General features: G+C 33.4%; 3 protein-coding genes across 8 annotated transcripts; 1 reads left to right on the top strand and 2 right to left on the bottom strand.

Moving 5' to 3' along the window:
* Positions 1–2,724: 2,724 nt before the first annotated feature.
* On the top strand, positions 2,725–4,514 carry LOC105142831 (transmembrane protein 256 homolog). Its single transcript, XM_011050652.1, has 5 exons — positions 2,725–2,866; positions 2,957–3,027; positions 3,107–3,187; positions 3,266–3,309; positions 4,068–4,514. The coding sequence occupies exons 1-5, from the start codon at positions 2,827–2,829 to the stop codon at positions 4,165–4,167; spliced, it is 336 nt and encodes a 111-aa protein (XP_011048954.1). The 5' UTR covers positions 2,725–2,826; the 3' UTR covers positions 4,168–4,514.
* Positions 4,515–4,692: 178 nt separating this feature from the next.
* LOC105142830 (glucan endo-1,3-beta-glucosidase 12) lies at positions 4,693–6,023 on the bottom strand. Of its 2 annotated transcripts, none has more exons than XM_011050650.1 (4): positions 5,655–6,023; positions 5,261–5,512; positions 4,938–5,002; positions 4,693–4,904 (listed from the first exon to the last, which is right to left on the bottom strand). In XM_011050650.1, exons 1-3 carry the CDS (start codon positions 5,899–5,901, stop codon positions 4,968–4,970), a joined length of 534 nt encoding a protein of 177 aa, XP_011048952.1. In that variant the 5' UTR covers positions 5,902–6,023; the 3' UTR covers positions 4,693–4,904; positions 4,938–4,967. The 2 variants fall into 2 exon arrangements, with proteins under 2 accessions (XP_011048952.1, XP_011048953.1); XM_011050651.1 differs by having other exon boundaries at positions 4,693–4,910; positions 4,944–5,002.
* Positions 6,024–6,521: 498 nt separating this feature from the next.
* On the bottom strand, positions 6,522–16,300 carry HK2 (histidine kinase 2). Of its 5 annotated transcripts, none has more exons than XM_011050647.1 (15): positions 15,227–16,300; positions 14,474–14,737; positions 13,178–13,657; positions 12,636–12,911; positions 11,280–11,446; positions 10,943–11,155; positions 10,678–10,864; positions 10,483–10,534; positions 10,168–10,397; positions 9,961–10,059; positions 9,066–9,733; positions 8,294–8,800; positions 7,736–8,177; positions 6,951–7,281; positions 6,522–6,857 (listed from the first exon to the last, which is right to left on the bottom strand). In XM_011050647.1, the coding sequence occupies exons 1-13, from the start codon at positions 15,626–15,628 to the stop codon at positions 7,937–7,939; spliced, it is 3,786 nt and encodes a 1,261-aa protein (XP_011048949.1). In that variant the 5' UTR covers positions 15,629–16,300; the 3' UTR covers positions 6,522–6,857; positions 6,951–7,281; positions 7,736–7,936. The 5 variants fall into 5 exon arrangements, with proteins under 5 accessions (XP_011048949.1, XP_011048948.1, XP_011048947.1 ...); XM_011050646.1 differs by having other exon boundaries at positions 6,522–7,060; positions 7,153–7,281; XM_011050645.1 differs by having other exon boundaries at positions 6,522–7,281; positions 15,227–15,679; positions 15,786–16,300.
* Between the last annotated feature and the right edge of the window lie 9,312 nt (positions 16,301–25,612).

Below are 25,612 nucleotides of genomic sequence, written 5' to 3'. Positions count from 1 at the left end.
CACAAGATGAAAAAGCAAGAGAGCAATAAAAAGGTCAAGGCTCAGGGGGGGCAAACTCCTACTCGATTCCAAAACCCCACATACGGTGTCCGGATAGAACCCCGCGCGCATGATTCATGTAAATGACACTAGAAATCAATATCCCAAATATCCCAAATTTCTATGAGGCCGGAAGACAAAACTAGATGAGCCAAGCCATGATGAGACTTTGACTTTTGTATGCAAACATCCCTCTCGTTTTGCCGACCAAATTCATGGGCTTTTGGGAGAATGGATGCCATTTATTTTCTGCTCTTTCTGGCGTATGCTATGCTGATTGGGTGTTGTTTCTGTAAAAGCTAAAATCCCTTCGATTGAGCCTCATATTGACCCATCTTCCACTTTGCTATTTGGGTCCCATGCGGGTCCTTTCGACACTTGTTTGTCTCTCGACAAGGCCTAATTCTTGAAGACCAGGCAGGCAATGATCCGTGCACCTAGCTAATTCTGCAATAAACCTAATTCTTGAAGACCAGGCGGGCAATGATTCGAGCCCCTAGCTTAATCTGCGATAACTTTCACAGAACATTGGAGACCGTACGCAAATGTGCATGAACCAGGGATCAATGACAATGGATGGCCAACGAATTCTCATGATCAAGGGATGGCTATCGAACATTTGTGACTCAAAACTAGGGCCCTTAACTCGATTCATTGTCGGAATGGCAAGGCAAATATTGCAATGAGAAGTGCACGTACGCACCAAATTCAAGGGATGGATGGGCGCTATGGAACATATTTTTTGGTGATGTCGATGGATTCTTGCTTGCTAAAAACACATGCGTGGCTCATTTGTGAAGTGCACGTACGCACCAAATTCAAAACAGGCAAGTTTCAATGTTGTCCTTGCCAATATTTATCACCAGGACATCATATGATCGTATTGTCAACGTAGGGATTCAAAGTTGAGCTAGACATCTTTCTTGGAACTTATAAAGCTATTGTCGGGAACTTGTTTATTGGTTTCGCTGGCATGCGTGCTTATATCCCAAAGAGAATGCAGCCCATTAACACAAGTTGCAAACATTAATATTTATATATACATATCTTGTCCCTTTCATTTTATTCAAGTACTTTGATTTTAATCTAGTAAAATGTCACTCAAGCGTTGGTTGGTTATGATGATCAAAGATTAAGATTATTTTGGATATGCTACATTGATATGGGTAATACCTCTTAAAATCAGTAGAAGATTTCTTTTTTACTTTGACTAATGCATAAATTAATTGAATATACTCTTTTCTGGAGGGGGAAAAGACCTTAGAAGAAGAACCTTTTGTTTTCTTAGACTTGAAGTCTCAAGAAGCAGCTAATTTAACCCAACATTCCATTGAATGTTGAAAAGATATTATCAATGCATGAATATGAGAATTTGTTCTCTAACCGGAAAGATTCGACCTAAGATTTCAAGAATGGAACAACTACCGCAGAGATTCTCTATGAATAAGATGCAAATAATAAAGTAAAGCCTACGAGAATTTGTTCAAGATTTGATTTTCAAAAGATCAAAGTCCTCCTTTTTCTCTTTTGATTGCTCTCCTTCTAACCCCATTTTAAAAGATCATCGTTTTTCTTTCTAACTTGCCGTATTCCGCATGATCCATGCATGAACTTGGACATCATGTGTATATAATCTTGCATGATATACTGTAAAGAAAGAAAATAATCTTGGATGATATGATATAGATATAGAGGCAACGTTGACGCATTTGTTCGAACTTGAAACAGGAGTTGGAGAGTGGATCTTGAGTTGGAGGACATTTCTGAATGTTTACCCTACCATTGTTAGCAGGTTGCTGGACAAAATCACCTCTTAGTTTGGCATCATAGATGATGATCTTCTTTGAATTGTCACCAACCTCATTACCTGCCAAGCAATCTAAAGATAAAAAGGAAAAGCGTGCGCACCCTTCACATCACATCAAAAACCATATAAAGGCTAAGCTTTATTTATTTTCCTGTCCCTAATTTGTTTCCATAATTATTGGGTTCAACCTAAAAACTAAAAACATTCCAACATGTGGGGATATCCTTGCTATCACTTGATCCATCTCTCTTTTTTTAGCCCGCCACAGGAGTACATGGTTATTTTAGTATGATATTGGTTACGGTTTGTTTTTTAAAATATTTTTTATTTTAAAATACATTAAAATAATATTTTTTATTTTTAAAAATTAATTTTTAACATTGATATATCAAGAATATTTTTTTATTTTTAAAAATTAATTTTTAATATTGATATATCAAGTATATCAGAAAACACAAAAAAAATTTTTAATTAAAATCAAATATATATTTAAATTTTTAAAAAATATTTTTAAAATACAAAAACAAACGGCTAATATATAACAATTCATATGATGGTATAACCATCTAGGAAACAAAACTTTATTAATTAGGGTTTTTCATGCTATACACCAACTATAGTTTAGTATATTTTTTTTTCTATTTTGTGTACAATTCGTGTGAAGCTGGGGAGCCCTCGTGACAAAAAGGCTAAGTTGTTTGAAGAAGTGGTGGACACTCTTTACATGTGGTAAGTGAGATTTGGGGAGTTAGGCTCAGATCCAGCCCAATATAAACATAAAGAAGTAGAATCAATCAGATATTACCCATTACCCAATTGATAATCGGCCCACATAGTATCATCAATCTTTGGCCCATGGATCTTTAAGAGTAGTTGACTCTCCTCCTGTCCTGGAGGCTGAAACCCAGAGAGAGGGAGAGGGAGAGAGGGAGAGAGAGAGATCAAGAAGCGAAGCATAAGGAAGTTCAAGTCGAAGAAGAATGGATCCTTCTATGTGGCACAGAATAGCTGCTGTCTCTGGTACTTACCTGCTATGCTACCCCTTCAAATTTATATTTCCTGGCAGTATAATTTATGTTTGATTGACTGGAAAAAATCACAAACAAACAGGGGTAGCAGCTCTCGGATTGGGGACCTATGGTGCTCATGTCTTCAAGCCCCAAAATCCCACTTACAAAGAGGTCCTTCTTTTCTCTCTCTGTCTTTTGTTAAACAATAGTACTAAATGATAGCAAGCAATTCTTGATTGTGATTGTGAAGGTATGGCAAACAGCGTCTTTATACCATTTGGTTCACACTGCAGCCCTTCTTGCTGCTCCTATCACCAAACACCCCCACATTGTGAGTTTCTTCCGTCTTTCCCACCTTCTTGCTTCTTTCATTTCTTTTGTTAATTCTGATTGAACTTTGTTGTCTCAGTTTGGAGGCCTTTTGACTACTGGGATTCTTGCTTTCTCTGGAACGTAAGTCATTATGTTTTCATGTTTACCTGTTTTCGATTGAAAGTTTGTTGAGATTTTGAATTTGCATTTGCATCGTTTTTTTTCTGAAGCTGCTCTTGTTGTTGATTTGCGACTGAAAAATCCTTTTTTGAGGCTTTGACCATATGCATTTTTCTCATGACAATTTAATCGACCAGGTGACTTTAGTAATGATAAGAAACCTTAAAATATATCAATAACAAACTGACCTGCAACTGTCTTATTGTTATACTGAGCCTCAGCTACCAACATCTAGAACCATACATTACATTTGATTTCTTTGTTTTGTGGATATAGACTTACTGGAACTCAATGCTTTTATTGTTTCAGCTTATGTTTGGAATAATGTTATATTTCTGTTGCTTGGGAAAGAGCCAGGAACCAAGCATATATTTGCTCTCAGTTTAGACTGTAGATATAGCTGTATAAAGGAGTTCCTATACCAACTAAGCTATATTGTTTGCTTGGCTGGACTTACAGCTCGGGTAGCATTTGTCTCGAAAAAGGAAAACACCTTATGATACCTCCATTCTCGCGGCTCTAGTTAAGCTAAATTGATTGCAACGCTGTATTTCAGTCATTACTTTTTCTACAACTATTTTAACTTGCATTAGTGGAGGTTTGCTTTCATCTAGATTATTCTTTTCTTAGTGTCCTGTTTTGAGCAAGTTATCTTTTCCATTCGCAACGTACACCATTGGAGATTAAAGTTTGAAAGAAGTTAATCTGGAATTGTGTAGGTGTTATACTGTGGCACTTCTTGAGGACAGAAAGTATTCTACTTTGGCTCCATTTGGTGGCTTTGCATTTATTGGTGCTTGGGCAAGCTTGCTTCTCTAAGGATAGACCTCTCTAAGTTGCGGTGAATCTTCATTTCTGCGTCACAAGTATCATGCATCAATGCTTTGGGGTTTTAGCAGATACTGAGGGAACTTTGTTTAACTATCTATTCACTAGCTTGATGATGGTTCATATTTCATATCTCTATGTATTATATATCATATTGCATGTGAAATTATTGGATTGCTTCAATGCAGTTTCTCAATCACTGTTCGGAGTCTAAGGGAACTTAAAGTAAATGTAAGTTTACATTTATTTCTGATATTTTCTATCGTGCAGCGAGTATTCTTAATGGAAAAATGTGCAATCCTCATTTGGCAGTGATGATTTCAATTTGTTATGTTCCATGAAAAATATCTATGGCAGAGAAAAAGTTTTGCGATTCTTCAGTGCATCCTTCAATACGAGTCTCAAACTTTTCTGAAAGAGATTTGCAATTGCTTTTCCGATTGCTAAATTGATTGCTTCATGTTGCTACATGATGAAAGCAATCTCATGTGTGTCTAGAAGAAAAAAGATTTTCAGTTCCAGAAATGGACATCAGTGGAAGCAAATCTGTTGAAGAAAATATGAAGTAGAACGAAAACTAGGAAGGGACCTTGGCAAAGTATGTGTCTAAGCTCATCTCATGTGAAAACCTGATTTAATTTGCAATGAGAAAAGCTCAATGCTGCTAAAAATTAAAGGAACAAAATGTCTGAAACTGAAAACTCTTTATCCCTGGTGAAAAGCTGATCATCTTTAAACTCTTTATCCCTGGTGAAAAGCTGATCTTTGTTAATGGTTCTCATGGATTTGAATCAGGGATGGAACTCGTACTGGCAAGAGCCATGACCTGCACGTCAATTTTTTAAAAGAACAATGAGAATCATTTAACACAGAGAAAGTATAGAAAATGATTTCCAGCTGCTACTCTCACATGTCTTGCACTTTCTAAGCATGTGGAAAACAGAATTGTCTCCCTTTTCTTTTCATAATCAAAAGTAGATAATTTGATATTTACATGCTGCAAGTTTTCCTATGGTGGGGCCTCACTAAAAACAAGTCGAGAAATAACTAGAGATTAAAAAAAAATAGCTTAGCAAGTGCTTACTGGGGTCAAGTTCTGTAATGATAGCAGCTCCTTTGAAGTAGCAAGATCCACCTTTGTGCTTGAACTTCTGGAAGTAGTTGTTGAAGGCATAGGAAGCATGGTCTCTCACAGTATTTGGCAAATAGCAAGGCTGGTTCACTTGAATCTTACTGCAGTCCGCACCACCTTTTCCACAAGCCCAGTCCAGTGCTCTCTGCAACTCATCATCTGGGGTCTGCTCATCTGCTATGCACCATTGCTCTAATTCCCCATCTGGTATTTATTTCCAGACATACACAAACAAGAACTTGTGTGAGATATGAACAAAACAACCTACGATAAATAATGATAAAACGAACCAGCTACGACACAGCTTCTCCTCAGATGGGAGTTCAGGCTGTATTGCTTAGCTTACCTGATTTCCTAGGAGTTATGGACAGGATAAGAAGGGCTAGCATTGTCCTTTTCCAAAGGATTGGCATATTTTCGAAAGAAAGAAACAAAGACAGGTCACAATGGCAGAATAACCTAATCTGTTGCAGAGAAGTGTATCCACAGAAAGCTTGTTGGTTAGATCCATATATAGAACACAAAAAAAAAAAAAACCCGTACACCGAGTAAATTATGGTAATTCGGTTGCTAGACAACAAAGTGACAGTCATGTGAAGGGGGGTATACGAAGTCAGCTCGCAGATGCGTTCCACATAAGCTGATTTTCACCCCAACAAGAAAAGGCTGTGCTTCTGCTATACTATATTATTTACATTGAGTTTAAGGGATTCCAATTGTATAAAGCGAACAACTCCCATCTTTTAAAATGATTCAGATTATTCATGGCCATGGTATCTCGATCTGCAGGCATCCTATGTTCTGGCCAGTCCAATATGAAAGGTGCCTTGCTTGTCCTGTTCTTAGGTGTCCATGTGAATGGCATATCTCACATGATTAGAAGTGGGGAAAATGAAGCAACTGTGTAAAAAGATGGAGCTTATGCTTTAGAATCGTAAACAGTATCCATCAATATGATTAATGGTATCTTTTGCCCAATGTGAAGGCAAATGACCATGTATTTCTCCCAGCAGTCTCTCCCTAACATTTATCAACCACATTTTTGCTGCGCATCATCTTCACCAAATCAGGTAGCAGGTGAGTATCAAAGGTAACGGCCCTGCCCACAACTTCTAATGCATTATGGGGCATATCAGCTGGTATTAAACGAGGCACCATAACGGCAAAAACATGGGCATGCATTGATGAATACAAAAAAAAAAAAAAAGGGATCAAAACAAGGGATGCATCAGATTTAGCTCAACACTTTTGCCCCCAAAAAAGAATCTAGTTGACTTCATATTCACACCGTATACAATACACTGTTACATTTTATGATACAACGAAGAATGAACGAGTTACAAACAGCTCCTACTTTACACATGACCAACAGTCACGGCACCTCATTCTCATCTACATACAAGACCAGAGGAACCAATCAGAATGAATACAAATTCACACTTTGACAAAAAAAAAAAATCTGCTCCCTATAAAGCCTCATGGTAACTGCGGTTTCCTGTACACTCCGGGGCTTTACCACATCATATGTTCATCGCCTGCTATTATTGTGCTGTTCCTTAGAGGGAGAATATTTAGATAAATATTAAAATGTCATAAGGCTGTACCCAAAACCCTAATTAGATGGCTCGTTCAACATTCTAACCTCTTTAGCTCGCACATGTCCTTATGCACAAATCCATCAAGGATAGAAAGATGAATTGATCATCTCATTAGAGTTCAAAGAACGCAGCATTGTGACATTTTATGAACAGCCTACAAGAATGAAGAATTTGGAAAACAAAATTGAGAAGGGAATAGAATGATAGTGTAGACAAAACTAGTATGTGCAGAAAAGCCACCAGCACCATTTAGCTATTTCATCTTGGAGCAATTACAGAGTGGGAAATGGTGCCAACAACTGATCAAAGGCACCTGATTGCGCTCACCAGATCCATGCATTCTTGAACCCATAGGTTTGTCGCAAGCTCAGATTCCTGGAAACAAATAACTATTCTTTACACACCCCTATTATATGAGAAGTCGAACAATTAAATTCACGAAATACAGTGATGACTCTGCAGTTGCTGACACTTCTAACATTTACAGAGAGCATTTCATAGCATCATATATGGGAAATTCAGTACAAACAAGAATTTCAATAAGCTTAGACAATTTAAACAGCAGTGGGCATGGTTTGTAGAAATATCAACTATCTAACCTAGTTTCACATTGAAGCATAACATATCCCTTTGAGAATAAAAGAAACAAAGAATAATGTGGTATGAACAAGATAGGTTTTCCGCAAACATTGAAGGTCTCATGAAGTAAATCTATTTAGGAGTTTCAAAGAAGAGAGGAGCCTTATTTGAGGATATGGATGAAAAGTTTTTATTCATAAAGACATTGGGAATTTTATGCACATATGCATGATCATTGGAAAAAACTTACCATGACGCCGGAAATCACGAGGGGTGGAAAGATTAGAAGAAAGAGTGTGGCATTGACCATTCCTTCCATGACCTCTTAGCTGTGGCTTGTTGCCAGTTGGCCAAACAAATGCATTTAGGGTCAACCAAAATACATGGATCCGCCAGCAGGCTGAAGAGATGTAAGCAACTTCTAGCATGTCAATCCACTCTATCAACTAGACTAAAAAAACCGTGTCACAGCATTGTAAAGCTTCTCATCTTCAAATGGCTTTGACACATAACCATCCATTCCACACTTTAGACATTCTTCATTTGTTGCCTGAATCACATCAGCTGTCATTGCCAATATTGGTGTGTGCCAATATGCTACATTTCCAAGTAGCTCCATTGATGTTTTCCCAGATGCAATTTTCTCATTGAACTGACTCTCCATAGACCGGATTTGTCGTGTGGCTTCAAAGCTGCACGATGATTACAGACTGGATAATTTTTGGATGTAGGAATCCGTGACTGAACATTTCCAATGAAAGAAAGAAAGTCAAAAAACATAATTATTCTATTAGAACAGAGAGATTACCCATCCATTTCTGGCATTTGGAAGTCCATGAAGCAAGCATCAAAACTGTGTGGTGGTTTAAGCTTTTCTAAAGCAGCCTTGCCACTCTCCACACAGGTAACAATTGCTCCATGCTTTTTAAGAGCACCCTCAGCCACTCTTCTGTTTACCAAATTGTCATCCACCACCAAAATTTGTTTTCCTCTCAGTAAATTCTGAAGTGCTGGTGGTTTCTTCCTATTTACTTCACCCTTCTTACCGCTTCCAAAAGCTTCTTGGAAGCAAGCGATTAAGACACTTAACCGAAGAGGCTTCACCAGTACATTATCTACTAAACCAGAGGTTTTTAGCTCTAAGCGTTCATCAGAGCTGATGGTGGTAGCCAAGAGAAAAATCTTTGAAAGGTCTACCTGGATATCTGTCCTGTCATTTTTCTTGGGCATTTTCAGCAAATGATGGAAAGCAACACCAGATTCTTTGTCCCAAGCATCTTTGTCAATAAAAACTATAGGCAAATCTGCTGGAATACTGTTAAAAGGAATTAAGCACACATCAGAAAATCAAATTGAATATCATATGACAGTAATGTTTTTCTGAAACTCATCAAGTAGTAACTTTCTTTCATAAATTTCCAAATTTTACACTACGTGTCAGATAAGAAGGCAATTTTTGCAAGCATGGATTGGCATTTGCAATAACAAGAGTTTTTTTTTTTTTTTCATGACAGTTTAACATTAATCACGTTCTAGCCAACCTCAAATTTTCACAACTATGCTAATAAAATCAAATGTACCTTGTGCAGTAAACACTAGATAGATATGCACATGCTGACTTCAGACTGGAAGCTATATCTGCAGTTATTCCCAACCTCTGCAAGTGATATTTTGTGACCTCAGCTCGGACACTTCTTTCATCAATTACCAGGGCTCTCCATCCTCGGACCTCCAAAACAGCTGGATCATAAGGCTGCCACTTTGTATCCAGAGAAGTTGATTCTCCTTTTTTGAAAGAAACAGTAAATGAAAAGGTACTGCCAATGCCACATTCACTAACAAACCCAATCTCCCCACCCATGAGATCCACCAGACATTTGCTAATGCTTAATCCTATTCCAGTTCCACCATATTTTCGTGAAGTGGAACTGTCAGCTTGCACAAAAGGCGTGAAAATTTGTCCCTGTGCATCTGCTGGTATTCCCACTCCTGTATCCTCAACTGTAACTAGTAGTCTAATCATTTCAGGTTCATCCCTAGAATCTATGCAGCTTGACTTTTTAAATTTCTCCCAACTTTTCCATCGGTTGACAACAGGAAACCCACTCAATGAGTCATAAACTTTGCTTGATGTATCCTGAACTAACTCCAGGCCTTGTTTAAGCACTGCATCCCTGGCATCAAGAGGGCTATTCACTTCATCTGCCAGATGCACAGAAACAAACACGTGCCCTTTGTCGCGTGTAAACTGAGGGTATAACAGTGGAAAACATTAGTGAACCAAATTTGCACAATCAATGAGATGTTACATACAAATAGAAAACTGCATATGCAAAGCTTTTAGCTATAGTGATGAATCATCAATCTGACACCATCCACAATTAGATATGTAGCTTATAGCAATGGCAGTTGTATTAAAGATTATTTCAAATATTGAACAAAAACTGTAGCCATAATTATTTTGCTGAAACCAACCTTTATCGAATTTCCAACAAGATTTGTAATTATCTGCCGAAACCGTCCAGGGTCACCAATAACAACTTCAGGGAGCTGGTCAGAAACATAAACAGCCAACTTCTCTCACCCAAAAGAACAATTGGAGACAAGCTTGGGTTAGAAATGATATCAATGCCAAGAAAAGGAGAAGAAAATGAGCAATAAAGAGAGTTGCTTTATATGTACCTCAATCCCTTTTTCATTGGATTTCCCTGAAAATAGTGATAGAACATTATCAAGAACAGAACGCAGATCAAAGGGAACCGCTTCCAATTCTAGCCGGCCTGATTCTATCTTAGCCTGATCTAGAACTTCATTAATCAGTGCAATTAGATCCTTTCCGCTAGTATGAGCAGTGTTGGCATAGTCCATTTGGTTTACATCCAGATCAGTCTCCATCAGCATTTGCAGCATACCTAAAATATGTTGGACGCAGCATTTAGATATAAATTTTCCATATTGGCAGGATATGCATTGTATAAACAACACATTTCTAATTTCCTAAAACACCATTCATTGGGGTCCTTATTTCATGGGAAACAGTTGCAAGAAACTGCAAGGATGAGAATACTTCAGTTGCCGGAAGAATGTAGAACTTCTTAAGTAATAATATTTCAAATAGAAGATAAATAAAGATGCAAGGAGTAGAAGCCATATTTATAGGATGAAATCCATCAAAAGGACAGGGAAATGTACCTGAGATTTTGCCACGTCCGCAGCTTCAGCACGAGCTTTGAGCTCCGTCATCTCAAGATAGTCCTCCTCAACTTTTGCAATCCTACTAATGGCTGCATGAAAGATGTGGCCAACAAGAAGAGTAATAACAAGGAGCCCAACTGATGCATTTATTGCTGTCCAGGGTAAAGGAGGTTTATGCTTGAACCTGTACCCAATGGAAATGAGGAGATAAGAGATCACTTGTCTTTGTGATAATCTAAACCTTGTCACTAAGAGAACTAACCTGCAATGCATTTCATGCTTCCGCAATGGATCACCAAAGTCAACGCTACTGACATGCAAAAGGCCAGTATCAGTAACATCAGTGCCATACATGAGAATGGGAGCAGTTGCATTAGTTGTATCATAAACATTTACGACAATTGTTTGCTTGCTGGAAAGTTGGTGCAGAAGCTTCTCCACTAGAGATGGTACATCATATGATGCGCCAAGATACCTTTATAAGAAGCAAGCCCAGATTAAAAGTTAAGTTCATCTCAAAGAAATGTACCTTATGACAATATTTGAAGTCACCATACCATGTGCAAGAAACCAAGAATATTTGGAGAAGAAAGAATTACCCAACAGTGGCTTCAATTCTTTGTTCTGGTGTAGCATCAGGGAGATCAGTATTATAGACAGCAAATGTGAGTACAACTCCCAGGTGGTTCGATTTCAAAAGTTTGAAAGGAGATGTCAACACTCCCTTTCCAGATGCCCTTGCTCGCAAGATGTTCTCGCGGTCTTCCTACATAAATATGGCAATTGTTGTTAGAACAAACTCCATATAGGTACATGGAAGAAATGTTCTAGTATAAATATTTTTTTTCTGAACTTGTATCTCTTGATATATTATGATAAAATTCAGTGTGCATCTCAATTATCAACTAGCAGATGCTCTTCATATTGACCTGTAATGATAGTTGTGCAAGATGAACAAGGCTTTGAATATAAACAGAAACCTATATTTTATGCCAAAATCTATACAATATTTTTCCTTTAAAAAAATGCTTGACATACAAGCTAAAGAAGCAACAAAAGTATAACACTCATCCAGAGTTGAAGAGCCACATCTTTCTTCAATACCATCTTCAAACATTTATTAGTTTTTTATATTAAAAATTAATGCAACAGTGTAAATTTATTATTACCCAGGTGCTAGTATGGTTGGCATCAACTAATTGGGCTCTATTGCATGAGAGGTGAAAACTAGCCATTTAGGAAAAGCAGCTTCATAGTACCAAAATCACTAAAATTTTAAGGATTTACCTAAATATGAATCAACAGCTCCAATCCAACCCTTATTGCTTTCCTCAACAGAAGAAGAGTAAGCAATAGGTTCTATTCTAGGAACCATACATTTAACATACTTAATATTTTAATTTATCATCCAAACAATATATAGAAGCCCTGATGAATGGAAGGCTTGCAATAGGAAAATTAGACATCACAACACATTTATTTAATTTTTTTAATCAAATCTTGAGACAGGGTATTTTTGGAACAAAAGCACTTCATTTGTCCTTCTTTAAAAGCCCTGATTGCTTTCCTCAACAGAAGAAGAGTAAGCAATAGGTTCTATTCTAGGAACCATACATTTAACATACTTAATATTTTAATTTATCATCCAAACAATATATAGAAGCCCTGATGAATGGAAGGCTTGCAATAGGAAAATTAGACATCACAACACATTTATTTAATTTTTTTAATCAAATCTTGAGACAGGGTATTTTTGGAACAAAAGCACTTCATTTGTCCTTCTTTAAAAGTCCAGATACTCATAGAAAAAACAAAAATACAGGAAGTAAAATAGAAATTATGATCAAGTACATGCACTGTAATCATGCTTATCTACAAGGGAAAAGAACTTGTTGGATAAAAAGAAAACAGATTAACTGAAATGAAAAAGCTATGTATACTATATGGAAACACACCTTTCCAGACATCATGTCAATTGAGACAATATGAGAGACTGTTTCTTGCGAAAAAATCACAGGTGCATATTCATCCTGGATGGGTGCAGGATCCAATTTATCTGGAATACAGTCTTGGACTAGAGTCTGGTCCTCCGTTCCCATTTTCTTAATTGTCCATCCATGCTGCTCTTCAAATTGCTTCCTCTCTAAATGAGGAACTTTTAGAGCATAAGCAACACCACTAGTAAGTGGCCTCTCAAAATCTGTTCTCTTAGTATATTCACCAAATGTTTTCTGTTAAATAAAAAAAGAGTTCAAGGTAAGATCATTTTTCTTCCAAGCATTGCATGCTACTCCTATATGGTAACAATTTGAGTTCTTCAGTTAAAATCTCCAGTCGCTACGCATAAGTTTGACATTAACATAGCATCTTGTTGTTATAGAGGTTTTGCATGATTTATATAATGAAGGACATGCAACTATTACAAGTTCATTCCCAATTATTTTTTATAAACACGATTCCTAGAACAGATTAACAACTATGGAAAGCCAAATATCACCTGATCAATAGCAGAAGGATTTTTTCCATGGTGAAAGGTGGATACAAGGATAGCCAAGGCATGTACATGGTTCATGCTAACATTGAACTGGTCCTGCAACATTCGTGCCCGTTCATCACACATGTTAGCAAGAGTCTCTTCCCTCCTTGATATTATCTTTTCATGCAAGTGCCAAAACAACCAAATAGATACAAGCACTCCAAGCAGGACAAATATTATAAGAAGTTTCTTCCTCCACTTGCCAGCACCTCTGGGAGGACTATGGGATAGTTGATGTTGATTCATCTGCAAAAATTGTTGCCGCTGCTGAGGCACTGGCTCCAGCTGAGCTAGCTTCTGATTTTTCTTCCTCCAAAATTTTAAGTTATAACCCAATAGCATGCAGCTCACTATCGTTCCAACAAGGACCCACCAGCATTCTTTTACCAAATCAAATGAAAAAAGTTTACAATGATCTTCTGCACAGTCCACTTCCCTTTTCTGCAAAATATTATGACCACAGTCAAAATAGCCCAAGAGACAAAATGCCTATTTAGCATCACTCAAAGGTAAAATAAGCTTTTGATTTCTCCAATCAATTTTCTTTGAGTAATGAAATACATATTTCTCTTTGCATCAATTTTGTCAAGTCTAAAGTCTACTTTCCAGTTCTTTATACTTGCTGTAGAACTGAAGAAAGTTGAGTGCATGATCCTGGCAGTGCAGTTAGTAACTCAAACAGAAGACTGAAAACATGTCATGCAGCTATGATAATTTCACCAAAGTACCTAAGCACAAGCTTCAACTTGAAATAGATTGAAGCATCCAATAACAGAACCTCCAACAGAGTTTTGTACGCACATCTGACAAATTTCTTACATTGAAATTATTTTTATCTTATTTTCATCTTTCACTTACTGGATATTCTGGTGAGCCAATTACACTCTGCTGAACTATCTAACTTTGTGTATTCAAGACACTCAGAGACAAATCGAAAACTCAAAATATATAAAAGAACTTTTTTTACTGGATTTCCATATTGTTAGTGGTTTGATGCGATGCAGCATAGAACCCACAACACACAAAGCATAACCTCTTTTTTATCCACTCAGTAGAGTCATATATATTTTCCCCTCTTTCATGGTGTGTTTTTTTTTTTTTTTGGTTTGTGTGTGTTAGGAATGCATGCAGTGTGTGAAAATTTGCTTAATATACTCAAAATGCATTAAAGTTCAGGACACTGAATACTGACAACAAGAATTCTGAAACTTTCAAGCAAGAGACACATATACAACTGCTTCAGCAACAAGGCTTTACCTTTCCAGAATCCTGTGAAATTGATGAAATAGTAGATTGTGAAACAAATGATGCAGACTCATCCAGCAATGATCGATCAAGCTTCCTAAATTCATTCTCATCTTGAACCCGGCATTTTCCATTAGGTCCAACATCTTCAGTGACCCATCTGATGTGCTGTTGAAATTCCTGCTTCTTTGAACATGGTACCTTCAGTGCACAGGCAATGACATCATTTATTAGCATTTCCGGTCCTGGTTTCTTGGTACAATCAAGGGATGCTACCTGCAATACACAGACCGGTGAAAATATGTTTTTTACCAAGCATTCTATTTCTGAAATGCAAGAGACCTCTCCAGAAACTTTTCCAAAAAGTATTCCTTCAATTTTTTCTGCTAATTTCACACTTAAAAAGATGTGTTTAAATTGTCATTTGGTTTCCCTATCCCAGCATATGATAGCCATATATTTCCGTCCATGCATGAAAAGTTACAAGACTCATGATATCTGTATGCATGTAATTTCTACAAACACATATCTAACAATTTGTATAGTATCAAGTCCTTTTGCATCCTAATTTAATTCCAGAAGGCACAATTTACTCGTATGTTCATCAAGTTAATTAAAGAAGAATAAATTTCAAATTCAATAATAACAAGGAAATGAGCTTTTAGACTAATTAACAGGAGCAATCAACAGACACTAATTCTAGCACATGATTAAAACCAAAAACAAAAGTGTATATATATAGTGAAAGAGCTATAAACAAAGAACCTGATCTGAATCAGAGAACAAAGAACCCAAAGCATGAAGCTGCTTCTTGCTGACATTGAAATGGCGAAGCAAGACCTGAGCTCCTTCTTCACACGAATCTAGACTCTGACCTTTCCTTCCCAATGCCCCACTATCAAAGCTCAAGAGAAGCCAAATGCTCCCTATAGTAACAGCAACACCTAAAAACCAGAGAAGCCGAAACTTTCTCTTCCATTTCCTGGCAGAACTAGTTTCATGCAAAACCTCCTTTGACTTCCTCAGCTTCAAACTTTCTTGTGATGTGCCATTTGAACCAGAAAGCTTGCAATTAATAGACATTTTCACCAATTCCCACCTGTGTCTCTTCACAAAGAGCCTAGAAAACTTGACAAAAACCCCAGCTCCACCACCAGTACAACTCATCAAAATCACCCCCTTTCCCCAATGACAGACTCAAAAACTGTAAGAACCCACCTGGGAAAGCTCATCAAAATCAATCCTTTATACTTTACAAAACAAAACCCACTTAGAAGGCAGGAACTACAGCGCAAAATTTGCAACGAAAAACAAAGTGGTCCACCTTCTTTGATCTATAATATATTCCACTTTATGGTTCAATACTAAGTTACTTTTCTGCAAGAGCATTAAATCCAAATAAAACAGACACCTTTTTTTCTTTTATCTTTTCTTTTTTGTTGTCTGTGAGAGAGAGAGGGAGAGGGGAAGAGAGAGAGAGAGAGGGAACTTAAATGAAGAAACTAATCATAGCAAACAGGAAGCTGAGGTAAAGCCCAGTTATTATTTAGGAAGCTGGAGTGCTTGCTGTAAGGGAATCGTTTAATGAGGTAAGAAAAAACATAGCTGTTTCCTTCCTTACATCTCTCTTTCTTTCTAGCTCTGTGTATGAGCACAAAAGTTGGTAGGAGCATCCATCCATCAATACACATGAATGAAACAAAGAAACTACTTTTTCAAAGAGAAACTCTTCACCGAGTTAAAAAAAAAAAAAAAAAAAAGGTTGGTTTCTGTGTAAGCCCAACTGGAATCAATGATCAGACAGTGGGGTCTCTCTCCCCCACCTCTCTCCTCTCTCATGTTCAGCTTGCTGTCCAGCATTTTGAAATTTGGGGTGGCTACATCATTATCTCATCATCTATGTGGGGGAAAACTTGAAATAAAAAAAAAACCATTATTGAAAAAAGAAATACATTATGCATTGTTATAAAGAAATAGTGTGCAGTGATTTATCACTAGAGTTATTGGACAATCAAGGGTGGTTGCATTACCCCAATGGCAACTGTCATGCATGAGAAAATAGTTTTTAAAAGCAAGATTTCAACAAAGAATTTTTAATGAGATACGTATAAAACTACAGTGTAGATAAATACTTTTAATTTTATAATTCAACCAATATGCAGATTGTAGTTTAGTACTATCCATGTATTTTATTAGTTTTTGGTGGTAGCAGCAGCTTGGGGGTGCTGCTTTTGCTTTTTAGAAGCGTTGAAAGTGACTTCTCCTCCATTATTCAGTGTTTAAATAAAAGATGGATGGGCCGGGTCTTTTTGTTTCTTGTTTCCTTCTGTATAACAAATATAATTTTTAAAAAAAAATTTAAACAGTGTCTTTAGTGTATCACCAAAGAAATTTCATTATGGACTCCAATAATAATCATCCCCGGATTATATAATATTTGCCTTGGTTGAGTGGTTATAGGATCTTCTTGTTCTTAGATGAACAATAAAAATACTAAAATACCCTTTAAGACATATATTATAACCATCAAGAACAAGAAGATCCTATAACCACTCAACCAAGACAAATATATATATATATGTGTGTGTGGATAGATGTATGCTGATTTTTGTTTTTTTAAAAAAAAATTGGATAAATAATGAGATTGCTTCCTTGTTTTTATATTAAAAAAAATATTTTTCAAATTAAGAATTATTTTTTACTTTTCAAATTGGTTTTTTTGTTATTGCTTGTGTTATTAAGGATATCATAACATGTTTACATAAATTAATTGATATTAAATTTAAAAAGGTTGTTGATACATACAACAAACATGTTAGTATGTTAGTGCCACACCTATGTAATTTAATCCGTGTGTGTAGCTTCCTTTGATGATGGAAGCTACTATTATCTTTTTAAATGCGTAGCTATATCTTATTGAAGAGTGGATGGTTTGTTCTTGATCAATTTTTATTTTCTTTTCCCTTTTCTCTTTGTAAATTGCATATTATTCTTCTTGGTTTTTATATTTTTACTCCAGTCTTGTTTCTTTTAATTTTTATTTTTTTGTACTTTTGTAAAAGTTTTTTTTTTAATTTGGACCTTCAATTCAAATATATATATTAAAATTTTATCTTTATCCTTTGAATTTTTTTAATTTTTCCTTTGTCATTTTATAAATTTTTTTATTGGTATTCCATTTTACCCTTCAATCCAAATTTATATTGTGTTATTATTTTTAATTTGATCTTTTTTTTATTCGTTAGAGTTAATTTTCTTTCAAATTTAACCCCAATCAAAAGCTTTTAATTTCTCTCTAATTTTAATCTTCTCTCTCATTTTTTTTAGTAATATTTTTCAATTTAGATCATTTCATGTTGTTAAGCCCCCTTTTCATTATTTAACATTTAATTTTTTAGGGATCATGCTTAACCATTTTTTCTTATACAATGCTTTTGGTTTAATAACCCGGGTGATGGATTTGAAAAATTGATGTTAATTAATTCGTATTTATTTTTTTATTTCATCATTTAATATTAGTTTTTTAATAAAATTAACATTGTGATTTTCTTTGATTTTTTTCTATTTAGTTACTCCGATCTCATAACTTGAACCATGAGTTTTACGGGTTAGCTCACCTATCATCACTTGGATTATATGTTTATCATTTCACATCGGGTCGACTCAGATTTTTTGTCTCTTTTTTATCTAATTTTGTGCCTCCATGAATTTTTTTTTTTTTTTAATTGTTTCTTTAATCTAATTTTGTGCCTCCATGAATTTTTTTCTTTTTATTTTGTTTTTTTAATTGTTTCTTTTTTATTGTTATTTATTTTTTTATTATCTAATTAAAATTAAATTCACTTATTAAACTTAATTTCTTTTATTTTTCTAAAGCAATTGCAATACCTAAATATTATTTTTCATAAAGAATCTAAGTATAATGCATGCCCATATGCCCCCGCATGGAGCTGAGAGCTATGCTATAAAAGAGAGAGAGAGAGAGAGCCGGAAAAAAGGTACTTAAAAGTATAATACGTTACTGTAGGGGCTTCCAGTTCTCGCAGAGAGAGTTTCCATTTAGGTTACCAAAGCACAAGGACGCATTTATTCTCCCTTCGTTTGTTCCATATTTTATTATTCCACCTTTTCTATGCCGGTTTGTTTTTGTGATTAGATAACATTTTTTATAAACAAATAATTTTCTTAAATTGGTTTTTTTTATTTTTAAATTATTTTGATATATTTATATAAAAATAAATAAAAATATTATTTTAATATATTTTCAAGTAAAAAAACTTTAAAAAATTATTATTATTATAATATCAAACAAGATATATTTTCAAATATGTTTGATATTATAATAGTTTTTGTTATTAGAGTTTAAAAAATAAATAGATTTAAGAGAAATATCTTTAATTATATTTAAAAAAAATATATTTGATCAAAGTTGTTATATATGATAGCGATTTTTACATGTAAAATAAATAAAAAACAAGTTTATATTAATAAAAATAAAGTTATTTTATCTTTTATAAAAACTAAGTTTAAAATGTAATTAAACATGAGTTAGTGTGAAAAGTAGAAATCATTCAACTAGGGGTTTTTTTATAGTTAGATAAAAAATAAAGATTATCACCGTAACAAATAATCTCTAAATATTTTTTAAAATGCTTTTAAATTTCCTGCAAATCTGAAAAACACTTGCATCCCATAGTTATTTATTTATTTATTTTTACAATTGTCAACAGAAAAAAATTAAAAAAAATGGCCACTTACTCCGAAACCAGCTAGGAGTTTTGAGAATATTGTTTGTGAACTAATAATAATTAAAAGTAGCTACTCGGTCTATTCATTCAAAGAAACACAGCCAGCTAACATTATTCCTTCCTTCCGAGCCCGATATCGGTGATTGGTGTTGGGTTATCGATATGGATACTGAATAAGTTAGTGTTTTAATTGGAATCATTGCTCTAATAGATGATGGACACACCGGTGACAATATATGTCGGCTCTGTGCCTTAATTACCCACCATTACTTTAGAAATCCCTAGTTAAAGCAAGGGCATTAATCTAATAAACTTTAAATTATGCCATGATTAGTTTGACCATAATTAGAACATATTTTTATATTATATATAATAAGGTTTGATTTGCTCCAAACGCTAGCTAGCGAGCACACCCCTTGGCGAGATCATCCATTGAAAGAGAGTTTTATTTTATTTTTTATGAGTGATTTTAAAAGGACATCCTTTGTTTAATTTGATGTGTAATTAGAATAATTTAATAAATTGTGTTGGATGTTAATTAATCCTAAAATTTGAATCCAAAAGGTTAAGAACAAGAGAAAATCTCTAAAATCATGCTTTGGATCAAGTCTTTGAAGTTGAGGTCACAAATGCATTGCCCATCACATTCTTAACATCCTAATCATATTTTTCTTGTTAAAGTGGAAAACCCCCTTTTACATTTTGGAAAGAAATATATTTATATTTTCTTAATGGGTAAGAAAAAAAATGATATTGACACATAATAATTATTATGTACATTTGATTTTTGAAAATTGTTTCCTGCACTCATGCTGGCGATTGCAAGCAATAAAAATGCTAATTGCCATTTATTTTTATATTTCACAAGTATTTTTAAATTATTTTAATATGTTAATAGTTTCAATTATTGGTAAAGTAGTTATACTTTTTTCATCTAAAAAAGACTTGAGTTTCAATTATTGGTAAAGTAATTATACTTTTTTCATCTAAAAAAGACTTGGTTTAACTATTATTTTTAAAAGATCTGAATGCAAATAAAAAATATCTCTTGGATAAGCTTCACGTCCAGACGATCTTCATAATAAAAGATATATTTAGTGATAAACTTGTGTTTATTTGAAAAGATCATCAAAACAAATACATTTATTTTTATCTTTTGTTGGATTCTTTTAATGGCTTGATAGAGAATTTAATAAGTCAACGATTTTTTCTATGTTTTAAAATACAATTAACTAATTTTTTTAAAAAATTATTTCAATATATTTTTAAGTAAAAAATATTTTAAAAAACAACTGCTATCTCATACCAAATAGACTCCAAATATTTATCTCCTTATCACAGCCAAAGTTAACAAATATCTAATGTTAATTTCACTACATATTCTTCCTTCGTTTCTTTTTTTTTTCCTTGAAAAAATTGTATTGATCAAGAATTGCATGCACACATTGAACAAATGAATCTCGTAAATCCAGCTGCCAAATCTTTACTACAAGTGTGTTCGAGAAAATACTATAAGTAAAGTCCAGCATCGCTATGAAATACATGCTAATTTATAGCTTAAGAAATTTTATATCTCCCTCTCCCTCTCCCTCTCTCTCTCCCTCTCTCTCTCTCACACACACACACACACACACACACAGAGATAGTAATTTCTCAATGATATATATATGTATGAATGCAGGCACCTAGCTAGCTCAAGAAATTTTGTGATGTTGTACTTGCTTTTTTAATGAGGAGGGGAGGGGGTCCTTCGTAGCAAGTTACTTTAATAATAATGCCAATGGAAGCTTTATGATTTCCTCTTTATCTTTTTTCTTGCTTTGTTGCCCTTCTCCTCTTGTGCTGCGATGGGAACTACCAAAGTACATGCCTTAATGCATGGGGGCCATTTTAGCAATAGCATTTTAGCCTCAATAATTACCCCATCCAGTTGGACACGCAGACCCACCACAACGCCAATCTCCTCCCCCCAATGACGATTTCATCTGATGATGGACGTGAAGGCTAATTAATTACTCTCAATCCTCCCTCTAGCTAATCCCTCTGATAAAAATGATCATCCCAGACCCTCAGCATGCAGAGCAATGTCAGTGCTCTTTCCTTCCCTCTAGCTAGCTAGGTCAATCACCTTGCCATCAACGCATAATTCCAGTACAGCTCTAAACATATCTCCAATAATCCAGATCTCCTCTGCGTGTCTGTATATAAACATGGAGTCATGTTCTTAGAAGGGTGCTGGAATAACTTGATAATCAATCGATATATTATTATTATTTTTTATATAATTTAGGATATTTAAGTTAATTTATATATATTATAATTAATTTTCAATCGATATATTATTATTATTTTTTATATAATTTGGGATATTTAAATTAATTTATGTGTATTATAATTAATTTTGGAATTCACTAAACAACTTGTAAGTCTAATAAACAAATAAAATATCACAGAAATGACAAGCATGTATGGAGAAAATCAAATCTAAATATAAAAAAATAAAATAAATTTTTTATCACTAGACCACGATCTCGAATACGATCTACTATTTTTTACTTGCTCTGCAAGCAATGGAATTCTTCTACTTTGTATTCGATCTACTATTTTTTACATACTCTGCAAGCAATGGAATTCTTCTACTTTTTCATCTTCTTTTTTACGTTGATCCATATCCAAAAATAAAAGGAATTATGTAAAGTGGCAGTACTGTATCAAGAGACATCGATTAGGGTTTAATTAAGATCATTGTATATCCACCACAAGCTAGCCAGGAGACTTGAGTGCATGATTAAGGAGGAAGGATGCATTATTATCAATAAGAACACACTCCACCATGATGCTCCCTCTCGTTCGTTTCGTTTTTTTAATTTATTATTAGACTAATAATTAATTGTTCATAATTAAGATATCAACGCTACTGTTTTCTAACCCTTGCATGTGCCAGAGCCAACTGCTACAGTTTGATTACAACCTTTGTCTCCTCATGCCAGCTGCTTGTTTTACCATGGGCATCGAGTGCCACTTAAAAGAAGAGAATTAATAATGTTATTTTTCCACCACTGACCATCTAGTACTGCATTAACGAAAAGAGACAGGCAATTGCTTGCTAATCTTGTATTAGAGAGGATATTCTTAAGTTTCTTTATATTTAATTTACTTTTTGGTGGGGATAATTAAATACTCGTATTCCTGCAAGGGTACTTCTGGGATTTCCTTATGGCCACCGGACACCTCCCCCCCCAACCCCTCCCCCTCCTCTCTCTTCCCGGAAGGTTATGCAATCAAATAATTGCACTTCATATGTTTGTTCAGGTGGACCTTTCGGCGGGATTTCAAGCCGTTGCCATGAGGTTTTCATATGGCCATTGATTTCCAAATACTATCTCACTTGGTGGGCATGTCCTACTTTACATGCATACACAAAAGCTATAATGATTGTATATTGTATTTTTTTTTAATTTAAGGATATTGAAAAATCAAATATCGAGACCACAAAACTGTTAGTAAATTATGAACATTAATTGATAATATGTGATACATGAGGATGGGAAAAATAAATAAATTATATTTATTAAAAAATAAGTTGAGGTTGCTCCTTCCTTTTCTATTTGTTGCTCCTCGGTTTTCTTTCTTTTCTCTAAATTGCAATCTCATCATCATAGTTTTATTTATTATAGGTCTTTTCATATGAAGAGCACTCCAAAAAAAATTTCAATGTGGTCTGTAAACCTTTTATCTATACCATCTTTAATTTTGTGGAAACTTTATAACCAAGAACAAGAAACTAAAAAAAAGGACCAATGTGTAAAAAATATGAAAACCACATGGCCAATATACAAAACAATGTTGCCAAATTTGTTTTAGTTCAACTATTCATTCAATTTATTTTTCATCCCTTAAATTTAAGAAAAAAGAGAAACTCGTCATAAAACAATGAAGAAAAAAAAATTATTAGTTGGTTATATTTCAATAGCAAAAAAAAATAATATTTTTATTAACATGTTCTTTTTTCCCGGTGAATTTAATAGAGGTGTTGTTTCCCTAAAAATATATTTTTTTAAAATAGATCAACATTTGTTCATTTGTTTATTTTTTTAGGTTGATTTTTATTTTTTTAAATGATTTTTTAGTGTTTTAAAGTTAGCAAATAATTTTTTAATATTACATATTTAAAAGTGTTTTCATGTTAAAACAATTGACAAAACTTGGGTTTTCAGAGTTAAAAAAACTAGGATCCTAATTTTTCCATCACCGAAAATAACTGAATAACAAATTAGTTTGTGACACGTCACCTGCATAAGAATCGTGAAGCGCCTCCCCTCAGATTTTTTTTAAATATTGTATTTTAACTTTTTGAAGTTACATGATTGGTGTTTTATAGGGTTATTCATATGAACAGTAACTTAATTTATTTTCAATGACGGTCACAAAAAATTTTCTCGATTGTATTTTTTTTAGCAAATTTAATAAGCTGTGGTTAAGTTTGTAACACGAAGAGGAAATTCAAAGAAAAACCAACATGTAAAACACACGAAAACAACTTGGCAAATTTAGAATTCATGCTAATAGTTGTTTTAGTTTAAATTTTTTTTTAATACCTAGATTTAAAAATTATAAATGAGCAAAAAAAATTAACAATCACCACATTTCAACTACTAAAAAAAATAATTTTAATATCAATAAGTTTCTAATATTGAAAAAAGTTTAGTAGAGATATCAATGTTATTTCCAATAACCATTCAGAGAAAAATTATCCGGTGCACATGTGGTTTTTTTTATTTAGTTGGTTTTTGTTTTTAGAGTGGTTTAAGGTTGGTAAATGATTTTTGATGTTTACATTATATTTTAAAGGTGTTTTTAATTTTTTTTTTTAAAAACTAAAATTTAGGTTTTAGAGATCCATAAATTTGAGCTAAAATTTCTCCAATTACTAAAGGTGATTAGACAATAAATCAATTAGCAACATGTTAAATGTCATCATTGGTGATAGGTTACCTCCATTAAAGGTAGTCACTGGTTTATTTTTTATTTTTTTAAAATAAAAATAGATAACATATTTTTTATTTCTAATAAAAAAATTAAATAAAAAAACTAAGTATGTGCTTGGCTTCTAAACTTAATTGCGTCTGGAATTTTGACTAAAGCTAATGCTTGATTCATCTGCGTCTTACCTTTTTTTTTTAGTTATATTTTTGTTCTTTTTCATTTTCATCAATTATTTATATTTAAGAATTAATTTATGTCATTTCTTTTATTTCTTAGACAAATTGAATTAGTTTTATTTTTTTAATAGTGATAAATATTCTTTTTTTTTTAATTGCATGATACTTCAAAGAGATTAGTTTGATTTGTATAAAAAAAAAACTCTCCTCTTGTATTATATATGAATCAGTTGTATGCATATAAAATTTTTATAAAAACAAAAATTATTTGTTGTTAGCAACAACATTTAAATATTTAGATAAAATAAATGAAAATGTTAAAAATAAAATGGATAGATATTGTAAAATATTTGTCTATACATCTATTTTTTATTTATATCATAAAAAATATTTTATCATTTTAATATTTAATTTATGTTAACAAAATTATTTTATGATTTATTAGTTTATATATATTTATCAGTTTATTTTATAAAATATAAATAACATTTTTTTATTTTCAAAATAAAAACATTGTGATATATATAAATATATCCATAATTTTTTTTCTTCAAGTTAACGCGTAACATAAACAGCTTGTTTGTGTAAATAATATATTTATATTTTTTAATTAAAAAATCATAATATTTTAAAATATATCCATAATATTAACGCGTTCCCTTTCATTATAGTCAACAACGCACAACGATTGATAGTTTTATAGAAATTTAATAGCTTTCTCGAAGTCAATTCCACCATAGTTTCTACGTTGATTTTCTTCGCAGAGTATTTTGAAATAATAATAAAAAAAAAATAGAAAACAGAAATTTATAAACATTACATTACATGTAGTTTTGAGTGAAGATAAAAGAGTTTAAAATGTCTACTCATAGAAGAGCACGCCAGGACGTGTTTAAAAATATTATTAAAGTACTTATTTAAAATAATATATTAATTTTTTTAAAATCATTTTTATCAAAAACACATTAAAATTATTTAAAAATATTTAATTTTAAAAAACATTATTTTTTTAATAAAAAAACCAGTCCAATCATAAGTACAAATAAACCAAAATAGCATGGGTCATAGTACGTCTTCAAGGACTTTTGTTGTTCGGTCATGTACCCCAAATTCTATTACGAAAAAATTATTAAAAACTTTATTTTCAGCGTAAAAACATACTTTTTATAAGTTTAAAATTATTATAAAAAAATAAACATATTTTTTATAAGTTTAAAATTATTATAAAAAAATAAATTTAT

This window comes from Populus euphratica, unplaced genomic scaffold (assembly GCF_000495115.2).
Source record: "Populus euphratica unplaced genomic scaffold, PopEup_1.0 scaffold414.1, whole genome shotgun sequence".
Classification (NCBI taxonomy): domain Eukaryota; kingdom Viridiplantae; phylum Streptophyta; class Magnoliopsida; order Malpighiales; family Salicaceae; genus Populus; species Populus euphratica.
This window is presented reverse-complemented; position numbering and strand designations above follow the sequence as displayed.

Coding starts and splice junctions, on each gene's coding strand:
- LOC105142831 (XM_011050652.1), top strand. CDS start 2,827: ATGGATCCTTCTATGTGGCACAGAATAGCTGCTGTCTCTG. Junction 2,867..2,956: donor CAGAATAGCTGCTGTCTCTG/GTACTTACCTGC, acceptor ACAAACAAACAG/GGGTAGCAGCTCTCGGATTG. Junction 3,188..3,265: donor TCACCAAACACCCCCACATT/GTGAGTTTCTTC, acceptor TTGTTGTCTCAG/TTTGGAGGCCTTTTGACTAC.
- LOC105142830 (XM_011050650.1), bottom strand. CDS start 5,901: ATGACTGTCACTTTGTTGTCTAGCAACCGAATTACCATAATTTACTCG. Junction 5,513..5,654: donor CATAACTCCTAGGAAATCAG/GTAAGCTAAGCA, acceptor AATAAATACCAG/ATGGGGAATTAGAGCAATGG. Junction 5,003..5,260: donor CATTACAGAACTTGACCCCA/GTAAGCACTTGC, acceptor ATTGACGTGCAG/GTCATGGCTCTTGCCAGTAC.
- HK2 (XM_011050644.1), bottom strand. CDS start 15,628: ATGAGTTGTACTGGTGGTGGAGCTGGGGTTTTTGTCAAGTTTTCTAGG. Junction 11,447..12,635: donor TTGACATGATGTCTGGAAAG/GTGTGTTTCCAT, acceptor ATATTTATGTAG/GAAGACCGCGAGAACATCTT. Junction 9,734..9,960: donor TTGTTGGAAATTCGATAAAG/GTTGGTTTCAGC, acceptor TTATACCCTCAG/TTTACACGCGACAAAGGGCA.